Source organism: Clupea harengus, chromosome 23 (genome assembly GCF_900700415.2).
Source record: "Clupea harengus chromosome 23, Ch_v2.0.2, whole genome shotgun sequence".
Classification (NCBI taxonomy): domain Eukaryota; kingdom Metazoa; phylum Chordata; class Actinopteri; order Clupeiformes; family Clupeidae; genus Clupea; species Clupea harengus.
Window position 1 is genome coordinate 6,183,554 of NC_045174.1, and position 12,812 is coordinate 6,196,365.

Consider the following 12,812-nt stretch of genomic DNA (forward strand, 5'->3'; position numbering starts at 1 on the left):
ACCTCAGAGTCAAATATGATAGCGTAGGACCATTCAAATTACTGGTCAATTCTATCTTGAATGCAGAATATAAATGTTGAAAATTGAGAGTTATGTGCAGGATACACAAACTAATACATAATGAACAATGATAGAAGCAACTGAAAAGCAACCACATCAATGTAAATAGGATATAGTCCAGTCATTGCTTTGGATTGGTCTTAATCTCAACAGTTTCAAGCTTCCCACTGTCTGTCATTGGATAATATTCCAGCTGTTTCCCCTCCCCTTGTAAGGTCTCGAATCAGAACTGGCGTGTGATCTGGCCAATAATCACATAGATTGAGTTCTGGGCGTTAAAGGGGGTAGGGGCTGGAAGTTAAGACTGAATCCAGCTGTGAATTCGTTTGGGTGCAAGGATGCCTACAGAAGACAGCCTCAGCGACTATGCGAGAAACGACGTGCTGGTTTGAAATTATGGACAACACCTTCATATAGAAGCATCATTCGAAGTGCAATAGATAAATTGCAGCCAAGCATTATTAAACATTTTTGGAAAGCTGTTAGCTTACTTATACGGAAAATAATTGTACTTTCTCGGAGCTCTTCCATGCAGCGGCAATCACTGACTATAGTGAAAGAAATTTGCTTCTTCGCGATTCCCGAGAAAAACTGTAGCCTAATATCGTCCTAAAAGATAAAGTACCGAATAAGTTTGATGAAATTCGTTGGACATTTTAGATTTTCATCGTCGTGTTATTGTGGATGGCAAGAATTTGATTTTGGTTGTGTGTTAAATCAGTTATTTAAAACCTAAACGGGAGTCTGTGAATTTGGACTTCAACAGCATGTGTGGCGCGCGGTGTGCCTGAAATTGCTTTTACTGTGAGAACAGCCCTGAAAGTCAACCCCGGGAGCTCTACTTTACCTCTTTCTCCTTTCTACACTGTTTTGGGGGCACTTTGTCAAGAGAAATGGTCATGCGATGACTGAGCTCGCTTTGGACACATCCATAGAGTTGATCACAGGTAATTATGCCTATTTGAGTGATACAATGCAGCCTATAACGGTAACACTTCCACCCCAAATTTTAGCATTTGAAAAACTGCAGCGCGTGTGTTGGCGGCCACTTGTTTAATTCCATGGTTATGTTAAGATAAATCCTACCAAAGGGGATAGCAAAGTAGCTTGTTTTGCTCAGGTAGGCCTATTTAGAATGTCACTGCTAATCTACACGGTGTTAACCGTTATTCACCTTTCTCATCAACAGAATTGATTCTCTTGAGGAAACCCCCAGTTGAAAAGACAAGGAATAGAGCGCAGTGCTCATGAGCGTTAAGAGAAGAAAATAACACGAAATCTGTCTGTAACTATGATAATGCGTTTGCAGAGACACGGATACTTACGAATCGTTATCATCTATGTGTGTTTAATTGTTTTAAGCTGACACGCAGGCTTGTGTGTTCATGTATAACAAAACATCCAGTTAAGTTCAGCCGTCAGTAAGTAACGTAGACAACATTTTTCACTCAACCGTTAAAATAACTGCGCCCTGGAAGTGTTCTTTTAAAGCGCATAGACAAGGTGAGTGTTTTGTCTCTATTAACGGGTATATTATGATTCTTGAAGGGGGTGAATGATGGAAGAAGATGGAGGAAATCTCTCCGAGGACCATGGGGAGAGGGAGACGGAGGTTGCGTCCTCTCTACCCAGGACTTTTATTCGACTCAACGACCTGTCCGGTGGTTGGGACCGCAGCGAGGAGGTGGTGGAGACCGATGTGAAAGACAGTACCACCGGGGTGGAAGAGGCTTCAGCCAGCGGTGAGGAAGCTCTGCCCTATCCAACCCTGGCGCCTGTCGTGTTTTTCTACATGAACCAAACCACCCGTCCAAGGAGTTGGTGCTTAAAAATGGTCTGTAATCCATATCCTTTGTTTTAATATGTTGACGTTTCAACCGTCCTTACATTGGGGTGGTGAGAATGCGCGCCATTCCGCACGTCTTAACATACAACATAAGTTAAGAAGTGCTAGGCACATGACTACATAAATAATCAATGGCCAGGTTGCAATCCAAACTGTTATCAAATACATGAGCAGCTGCATGAGACTATACGCAGCCAAATATATAATAGAGTTGAAATGCAGTTTTGCAGGTGTATGATGGACCAAAGCATGTTTTTAGGGTGTCCTGGTGCTGTACTAACTTTGTGAAACATCATGCTATATTCTACATAATATTGTGTTGCATCAGACAGGATAATTTGCTATAATTCTACTTTGGGTCTCCTTGTTGGCTGAGTTTTCATAGAAAAAGGATGCATTTACATTCATTTTGATCTTTCCTGCCCCATATATGCAATATGCAAATCAATATTAATTCCAACATCAGAATTCACGGATGAATGCTGGAAGACATGATTAGGTAAAATCAAGTTATGTTTAGATGTCAAGACATTCAGGATTTGCTCATAGTCTGGGAGTGAGTTTGTGTACACAGTGTATAGCTCGATGCAAATAGGACTGCTCTCATGAGATTGCATTCCAGTGGTCAGTGATAGGCTTCCTCAAGTTTGGTTTTCTTTAGAATCCATTAAGTGGTCTGATCTAGCCAATCTAAGTGCTTGTTACTTCTCTGAAGATGATGCCAATGGCCAGATATTTTGCCCATGGCTGATGGACAGTGACGGCGAGCTGATGGCACCTGTGCTGTGTGGTTTCCCATTGTGTACAGTTCAGGCATCCAGTCTTTATTTTCATCTGGTTTGGGTCCACCTTCTCATTTGTGAAAGACACATCTAAGATTTAATTTGGTTATTTTCTGGTATGTTTGTTGGGTAATAAAAAGTGTTGCATAGCTCCCATAAATAATGTTGGAAAGCAAAGGGAAATGAGCAAGGGGCAGTAACAGAATGTTAACTGTATGTTGATTCTCTTTTTAGTTGTTTATAATGGAAATCGGAGTGCTACTGAGGATCAAATGGTCCAGGACCAGAACTAATCTGTTGTTCAGATTTGACAACAGCAGGTCTTGGTGACTGTATAAATGGACAGAAGAGCTTCTCTCTCATTCTCCCTTATATGGCAATGTTGTCCAAAACTCAATTGTGCTATACTGTACTACACTGTGATGTGTCTGGTTGTGTTTTTAAGCTTCACAGTTTGCCATTCCCAAGCTAGCCTACTCTTTGGTCCTGGTTGTGAGTAGAGCCATCGTGGTGACGTCTTTCTTTCACCATATAGTTTCAACTCTCTGTTTACTTAATGCTTACCAATCATGGCAATAGAAGATAGGAATTCAAGGTGCCATTTATTTTAAGTAACTGAAAAACCTTTTCACTCTGCATACAAGAAGAAGAATTTCCCTAGAGCAAAAGTTGAGCTAGTTCTGATATAATGGATCAGTATCTCATGCCACAATATCCATGTTCTAGCCACTATCTAAACACTTTTATCTGGCATTTGATGCTCTTTCTATTCTGTAGAAACACGTGTGGAACTGCACCCCCTCTATAGGCCCAGATCTTGGTCACCCATAGTTCTGGGTTGGCGGAGTTCAAAAGTGTAGTGGAAAATAGGCATTAGTAATGGACCTTTCTGACTGTTCTGGAGACGTGCTGGACCTGCTTCAGCTTCCCTTAAGGAAAGAATGCCGTTTTGGAGGACCGAATTGGCTGGACCTAGTTGTGATGTCTGGGTGCAGATTCTTTGTTGTTTTTTTTTCTAAGGGAAATATAATGAGTCTTGTGGGGCTGAATAGCTGCCCAGTGAAACAGACACACTTACCCCACCCCCGCCCTTACACACATACTCAAACACACACACACACCATACGTCTTTGATAATGCATTTTTTTTTACTTCCCCCCTTTACTGTATTAGCCTTAGCCATTTGATCTATCATAGAAATATCTGAACCTTCTAAGCCCTTGTAAATCTCTTCATTTACATAGCTCTAAATGTCCCAAGGAGTCTTGTTCAGAAAACAGAATGTCATCGTTGGATAAAAACTCATCTCGAATTTCATTTTCTCCCTGTAAATCAGTGTTATAGTGTAATCTCTCGCGTGAACTTTCCAGAGTCAAAATTATGTGCATTCAAAAACCTCTACTTTTCTTTTCTGTCATGTCTGTCCATCAAAATACAGGCATAGGCACGGATACAAGCAGTCACCCAGCTTTCACTTTTTTGAGTTGAATTTGCCTGGAGGAAATACTATGGTAGATGTTTATTTGAAGTATTATGTTTTAGCATGAGACATGTAGACCTGAGCACAATCTGCACCTCCCGAAGCTTGCTGAGTTGTGTGGATCTCAATGACTTTGACTTCAGCTGATTTAATGAATTTGACTTGATTTTTTACTTGACTTGAAAAAAATCAGAATGTGGATAATATTAGGTGTTTGCATAAGAGACCTGTCAGGATTAAGTGGATCTACTAAAGAATATTGATGACCATTAAGTGCTCTACCTTATCAATTATCTCGTCTTTCATCTGTTCATTTCCTCACCTGAGGAGATACCAGGCATAACCAAATCAGTTTAACTGGCATTCTATGTAATAGTGTGCATATTTGTAGTTAATTCAAATAGGCTTTTATCAGTCTTTTTGAAGGTACAGTGTTTTACACAATTAAAGTCTCCTTATATAGAGGTTAATGTATTGTTAAGGCCTATTGTTTGTACATGCATACTCATTAGGAGAACGTCTTTTGCTGAAACATGTAGGGACTATTTGTGACATTCACCGTATCTCTGTAGCCATTACAGAAAGGTCAGTGATTTGCTTATATTGAATAACCCATACAATAACAAGCCAAAATGCTCTGTGAGGTTTTTAGAGGGCATTTCTATAAAGATCAAGTCTTACTTCTAACATGATCATGACACCATACTTTGAAGCATTGGCCTGTTGGATGTTGGAATTATGTTAAAAAACCCATATATGTAGCTAAGAAGACTCCATAGGCCTTTTTCACTTAAGACCAGAGTCAGTCTGAGGCCTCTCTTGTGTTGTAGTGCCAGTGAGAAGCCTTAGTTGTTCTAATATTTCTAAGATCTAACATTGGATACATCTGCAAAGATCAAGCATTAAAGTAAACATTACCCAGAAATGGTCACACAAGTATGTACGAGCTAACAATAATGCAATCTTAAACAGCTTCACAATTACATTGCAAGAAACTGTGAGTGTGACTCTTTTGGAAACATTTTATTAACCACTAAATTTGTATTATTTCTGTTGCCAGGGTAATGTAAGCTAACGCTATGTGTCACTCCAAATTTCATCTATTTTGTTGGAGCATCGTATTATTCTCGTATTCCAGTTTAGAAGTCCCTCCTTCAGCCCCGATAACATCAGGGTCAAACTAAGGCCTTCAGGGTCATGGCCCCAGTCCAGCCTCAGATGATGAGAGACACAGAAGGTCTGAGACTTTCCCCCAGACATCAGGGTTTGACCCCATAGTAGAAAAGTGCCTTACATCTTCATCTCCCTTGTATCTCTAACATAGCCTCCTATGACATTGCTATGCTGTTTGTCATTACATAAGCCACATACAGTACTGGTGGGGTTGTGTACTGACTTGTAATAAAGAAACACAATAACATTCCATATTAAATCACCACGTAACACAATTTTTCCATTCTGAAACCTCCTGCACCCCCACAGCCACAGTTATACATCATTCTTTTGATAGGGATTCACATATAAAATCACATTAGTAGAGAGGCTCTAGTAGAGAAGTTTCTTTCGCATGTTTTTCACACTCACAATCCGAGTCAGATCTACCAGAATAGCACAGGAAGGAGAACTTAAAGCATGAACTTTGAGCCATTTGTCATTTGGTCAAGTAGCACAGGTTTATTACTTGTCTGGCAATTTACTTTTCTGAATTGCAAAAAAATTGTCAATGGTATAAACATACTGTATATAAACATGGACTCAGAGGGAAACATCTTTATAAATGTTTTTCAATTGTTTAGGCCACCTGAAACAAGTGAACTAACAACAAGGGTTCCTTACATGGTGCCCCACGTAAAAAGTCCTTACGATACTGTATGTGTATTTTTGCCTTGTTTACTTGCATGTTTAGTCGGGTTCAGTAAATCTGAAAGATTCAATAACTTACTTTTTGTAAACCGTGGAAAGGTTTTGACAAGAGTAAACTTCACAAGGGTAATTGTAATAAACTTAAAGTGAGTCAGGTAATTGGAGTAACCAAGACTAATGTAAACCGTATTAATTTTGTGTGGCTTTCTGGCACTTATTCAGCTTTTAGTGCCTGGTGAAATATTATGAGTGTATAGGTGATTATCCCCCTCTTCTTCTCATCTTTCCTCTTATCATCTTACATCTGAATTATCCCGTCAGTCATCGTGGTGCTTATTAATATCCTCAGGTTATTTATTTTTCGCTTGTCCATAAAAGCAGTCTTACTGAGGCCCGTCGAATGTGTTCTACAACAGAGGACTCAATGATCACTCTCCTAATTATAACTTCACAGTGAATTTATGATTCTGTCAGAAAATAACAACAATAACAGAGAAAATGAAAACAACAGATTCATGATTGATGTTCTCAAGATGCTTAGATAAGCTCCTGGGTCTGGCTTGCAACACGTACTCATTCAGTTAGGCAAGGCTCATGGTCAGCTCAGTCATCAGTGACATCACTGGTGCTGATGATGTAACTAAACACAACACTGATGTAAACTAATCACAGTTTACTATTTCTATGAACTTAATAATAATAATAATAATAATAATAAGAAGAAGAAGAAGAAGAATAATAAGAATAATAATAATTCATTTAATTTGTAACGCACTCTTCATTCAGAGTGCCAACTTGGCATAAACATGACATGATGTGTCCATGGCAGAAAAGTTTGAAATGGGTTGTTTGTCAATATTATGTGTTTGCAAGGATAGTTTAAAAAGATGAAGAAGTCTATTATGTACAGTATAGAATAGAAAATAAATGTATGCTATACAAAACATCTGCCAGCAGGGCCCCAGTTTCCATGGTAACATGTTTTTTTCTCCCTTGTAAGAATGCTTATTTGACTAAATCTCTTAATTGTTTGTGGATATTATGTAGTTGTGGGGATTGTTGGATGGGAGCTAGACAAAACAGTTGAGAGCGGGGTGCTTGTAGCGATAGTGGCATTCTAGTTGACAGCTCTTCAGAGCTTCCTGCAGAGGAACACCCTGTTCTGAAGTACTTTTATAGGGTGGCCAGTAGGACAGGGAGGGTAGTTTCTTGTGTTGTGTCTGACTTCGCAATAGTTATATGTAATTTGAACCTCTTGGATTTGGCTGGTAATATGCCAACTCTCATAGCCCATTTGTAAGCTTAATATTCTCTTCATTGTTGAGTATTAGTACACTAGCAGGATGCTTAAAGTTTGCATGTGTATCTATACAGCAATGTAATATTAGGTGTTATGTGCAGTATATCATGCATATTTTTCAAATCCTGTCATATTTCATCAAGCAGTATGAATATTTGCATATCCAAAAGACTAGATATGTATTATCATGTTGACATATCTGCCTTAAGTGTTCTGCTTTTACACAGCAGTTACAGTCTGAAAGGTGGTCTAATCAGAAAAGAAAAATATGGAAACCAAAATGTTAATTGACATGCAGTCCATGTTTTAATACTGTGGCGTATTACTGAACAACAGAGTAAAGATATGAAAAATATATAGGCCTATGTTAAGACTTTGGAAATTGTTAGCTGGGAAAGCACAATGGTTGCTTCTGAAGAGTGGGACCTTGCATCAGTGACACTATATTCTGTAGTCTGGCAGTGGACAGGTTAGAAATGAGTGCTGATGCATTGGGAATGGTTTTATTCAGAAGTATATGTGGTTGGCACACCTTTGGCTGGAAAGTACAGTAAACAATTACTTATACCACATCGCTGACATTTACATTTGACGTTTACTTGAAACAACAAAACATCACAACGCATCACAGTTTTAAGCAATCTGACAATATGCTAAATTAATTAATTAATACAACATTATTGCTATTTTATAATTAAAATATAGAAATACAAATTTGTCTGCATTTTCAGGTGTGCTAATATTGCATTTCCATGCAGTTTATAATGACAAGTGTTGTTTGGAAGCACTGAAAATAAAACAGAATCGGGTTATCCACCGGTATATGTGTGCACTTTAACTCAGGATGGAGAAAAATGGTTGACTGGATATTATTTTTCGGTCGTTATGTCAGTAGAATTAATTCATAATTTGTACTAAAGCCGCCTAAGTTGTTTTTGCTCCTGAATTCCAAGGACATGTAAAGCAATTGTAATAGTCATTAGGGCATTTCCACAGACCTCCTGTTCAATCTTCTCCTGCTCCTTGTGCTATTTTAGCTCCGCTTAGATAGGATCATGTGTGCTTTGATTTGACATCTTTCAGTATTTCACACATTGATACTCAAGCACAAGTTGACTAATTGACAGTTTGTTTGGCATCTGCTGTTGGTTCATGAAGATGTATTGTTCCTCTTGAGACCACAATGATATAAATATGTGTCAGTTAATCACAGTATAGTCACACTACCACCAGCAGTCCCATAGAATCTGACCACAAACAAAGACCCAGCTGGAGCATGAAATTGTGAATTCTGCCTCACCAGTCAGGAAATGGTCATTATGCAGTGTTCAATATTTTATAATCCTATCATTTCTTGGGACTTTTTTTCATTTCCTTTATGCCATATTTTGAGGGAGTTCTCATATATGTCAAGGCATTAAATGAATGCCCATGGACTCATTCTAATGGCCTGTTACATTTAAGTATCTCCATGCCAGTCATTTAAACAGAATGGGATGTTGTAATAAAAGCTAATGGTGGTTGTCTGATGTTGTCCTTAAATAAGGCACTGCATAATGTATTTCAAACATCTATTCTAATCTGCGTCAGGATGTGAGCTTGTGTGTGTTGCACTGAGGTGTTATACCATATTCCCTCAACTTCTGTAAAGTGGCCAAATTCCTAGGTATTTAGTCATTTAGTCATAAATTATTTCTTATATTTTAATTTTTTATTTATTTATTATTAAGTGATACCAACAATAATATATTAACAATTCTGTTAATTAAATATGAAAGAAGAAAAAAAGATTACCAGCTTGAGTTACCTTTACCTGAATGGGGTTCAGGTCATGTGATGTTCATCATGGTGCCTTTGCCTTGAATGAATGATAAAGACTAGATAAGGTAGAAACATGTAATTGGTTGTGACAAGTGGGTGTTTGTGTTTGTGTTTGTGTATAGCACAACCTTTCACTGCACTTGACCAAATTAAGGTTAATGATGGATCGGCATGCTACTTAGCATGCCGATGCTCCAAGATACTCTACATTCATGCAGTTATGATTGTCAAATGCATCAAAGACTAGCTCCATGGACCGGTTTCCTCTGCTGACTTGTGAGCTCTAGGCCACAGACTGAAGCAACTGATGCTTCAGTAGAAGTGCACCAGCCCAGAGGGTTGGCAGAATCAGGTATCAAACTTGAATGGTGAGAAGGACCAGAAGAAGATGCTTCCTTAAGCGTATCCTAGCTTCCAGGCCTACAGCAGCCATGGGTTCACTCCTTTGAGCGAGGTTCGGTCTGCGATTGTAGACCAATATACTTTTGGTCAATTTGAGCTAATTGCTCCACATGGTCCTCTAGCTGTCTGTTCTGTGTATGCGCTCAAAAAAACGTTGGTGTTCGTACACAGTCCAGGCTCCGTCAATAAGAAACAAACATAGTGACTTCAACTGAGCCATAAACAATTCCAGCCAATCAACATGTTGCTTCAGGAGCATGGAAGGGGGATTGAAATTTGATTGGCTGTTGAGCTGAAATGTCAACAACATTTTGCCAGCATCGTGGCCTAGCCCTTTAAGAATTGTTTTGTTTAGTCACAAAGATGTCAGATCTTACTCAACTATTAAGGATGGTTGGTTGTTTTGTTTGCTCATGTCTTTGTATGCGAAGACCCAGATGTGCGTCTCTGTGTGTGTTTATGTGTTAACAGTAGAAAAGAGAGAGAGAGTATGTATATTGCCCTTTGTTTGTTATTTCCGTTTCTTGTTGTTATGAACGGGATTCCTCTCATAATTACTTAAGTGAGCTAGTTAGCAAATTAATTGGAATCCAGTAAAATTCACAGTGGTGACTCCCACTGGCCATGAGTCCTGTTGGCGGTGTGTGTGTTTGTGTGCTTGGAGGAGGCAGCATTTTAAATCAATACATCCACACACTTTATTTGTCTTTGTTCCACCTCATCAGCTTGAATATGTTTGGTGTCAGTGTTTGTGAGGGTATAGCAAAGGTAAACAAGATCAGAGGCTTTTCAAACATCAGGGTTAAACTATATTTCGGTAGAAGTGAAAGATCTTTGACATATTTTGCCATTTTTCTTTTAGTATTCAAATGTTCTTTTGGCATTCCCCTTGCTTTGAGTCCTTTTTTTTCCTCAATCGTGCCCCCCCAACCCCCTCTCTCTCTTGCCGTCTCTCATTCTCTGTGGGCTGTTCCGTGAGATGTCTGTAAGTTTATGTAGGAATCAAGCCAGGATTTTCCTACCAGCTTTTTCTCATTAGAGTACTGGAGGAGGTTGGGGCTGAGGGGAAATGGCATGAAATAGAAGGAAGAGAGAGAGAGGGATGGAGGGAAAAGGAGGCGCTTGAATGTATGTAGCCAGCCTAAATGAAACCCATCACTGCCTCAGAGTTTACCTCTCACGGTTCATAATTCCATGTCTCCTCTGTGTCACTTCTTTATTTACCACCTACTTTAGAACAGCGTCTACATCCTCATTGTCACTTTCTCTCCCCCCTCTCTTTCGACCACAAAAACTCATCTTCCAATCCAAGTGCACACTCCTGGCCGCTTTCCCAGACAGACCTTCCCTTCCCAGTCTGCTCATGGTAATGGTGACACAGTTTCTGCTTGTCCAGTCCAGTCCAGTCCGCTGAATCTTAATAGGAGAGCTTCCTGTTGTGTCGTTTCCTTTTGTTATTTTTCGTTTTTGAAGGAGGTGTGAAAGAAGATAAGAAGGGAAGGGAAGAGTAGAGAAAGAAGATGAGGAAACATTAACGGCTGTTAATAAAAAACACAGTATGAGATAGTTGTAGAGGTAATACATTGTTTAGCAACACTTGTCATGAGACTTTTTAGACGTTCTTTTGGTACCTTTCTATCATGTCTGTTTGCTTCCAACCCTCACCCCTCTCTCCTACCCATGCATGCACACCCTGTTGGCTAGTAATCCCCATTTTAGGGCATGTCTGACTGCCTGGAGTCCCAGGTGGCAGTGATGGTCCCCAGAAGCGACCAAGGCTCTTATCGGTTGTCTTTCCCTCTTATCCTATTTCCCCACCTGCCCCCCTGTGCTCCTCTCTCCCTCTCTCTTTCTCTCTCAATAGCTTTTGGAGATTTGTCAGGGACAGACACATGCCATGCTAATTGCTTATCAGTATTCCCCACCCTGGACAGTGTGTCTGGGAGGAGGAAATATGTGGGAGAGATAAGAGACAGATCGGCAATTCAAGATAGAAACTCCAAGTATAAGACGTATAAGAGTACTTCTAAAGGTAGATTAAGTGTACAAGCTGTGGTAATCTAGCCATGTTCATGGATTTAGTCTTTTCTTGTGGCTATTTTCAAAACAAATATTCGGTGCCTGTTAAAAAAGGGAAATCCCTTTCTTGAACTTTCACCAGTGTCAAAGTGATCTTGTACTCACATAGTGTAAAATTAGGTACAAGAGTTTTGTGTCTTCGACATACTGTTGTGTTTTGACAAATATCTTCAGCTGTTAAAGAATCTACTGCCTCAATATCTGTCAGTCTATGTATGACACTCACTTTTAAGGGCCACATTGTGTCCCCTCTGTGTTATGTCATTGAAAAATGACATCATGCTGCATAATTACTGTTCAGACCTTGTCCTGGGTTGTCCCCCGCGGCACCTTTAATTAAAAGATGGCTTCCGTGTGGCACATGCAGAGAGCCTTGTGGTGGGTGTGAAGGTACTGTATGTGTTAGGGGTATGGGCTGTGTCAGTCAGGAGGTTGACATGGCAATAAGTATCACAAATGGATTACACTGACATAGGATTTTGTTTGTATACTGAATCTGACTATGAGACAACATCACTTGGGAGAGATCTTTCATTTTGTTTCCACTGTTTGAATCTTGTTGCTGAAGAGCCACAGTGATATTGTCCAGGGCCATTAAGGCTAACAGCTGCTCATTGCCAATAGGTGTATGCATAACAACCTTGTCATTCGAGGAAGCAAGAGGAACAGTTTCAATGTCTCTGAGCATGTGCTGTTTTTGGTAAACAGGAATACACACACAGCAAAAGATGAATTGGTAATTCACTGACTACCTAAGGATTAGGAAAAGGTCTGCAAGTGTCACAGGATCCATGGAGGAAATGCAAGCCTGTTTAACATGCAGCGCTGTAACAGAAAGCCTGTATACTTTTTTTCACTTTTGTGAAACCCAAACGCGATTTAGTTTCACAGCGAATTTACGTACCCGCCTTGCTGATCTGGCCCTTATTAAGTCCTGCATTGATGCTTCCACAGAACACATTCTGATTTTATATGGTTTCATTTTTCAGGCACCCTTCCCCCTCTAAAACCCACCCAGTTTCACTTGGGCCCAGTATTAACCTGTAGTGTTTTCAGACTGGATGTAAGCTTCAGGTTTTCCACCAGGTGCTAAAATAAGTGCTATGTTTATCTGGAGTAAATTGTATGTGTTTTCTCTGTGTAGATGCATTTAGGTTCTGCCACATGTGTCCCTCTCTT

General features: G+C 39.7%; 1 protein-coding gene across 12 annotated transcripts in view; it reads left to right on the plus strand.

Moving 5' to 3' along the window:
- The first annotated feature begins 306 nt into the window (after positions 1-306).
- Positions 307-12,812, plus strand: part of cacna1g (calcium channel, voltage-dependent, T type, alpha 1G subunit) — a 168,643-nt gene continuing 156,137 nt past the window's right edge. For 8 of the 12 annotated variants that reach the window (XM_031560750.2, XM_031560751.2, XM_031560748.2 and 5 more), the window contains exons 1-2: positions 307-1,007; positions 1,609-1,905. In XM_031560750.2, the coding sequence (XP_031416610.1) occupies positions 1,616-1,905 (290 nt within the window). In that variant the 5' untranslated portion in view covers positions 307-1,007; positions 1,609-1,615. Of the gene's footprint in view, positions 1,008-1,034; positions 1,482-1,608; positions 1,906-12,812 lie in introns of those variants that run through there. The other 4 variants (XM_042703210.1, XM_031560757.2, XM_042703212.1 and 1 more) reach the window with 3 other exon arrangements.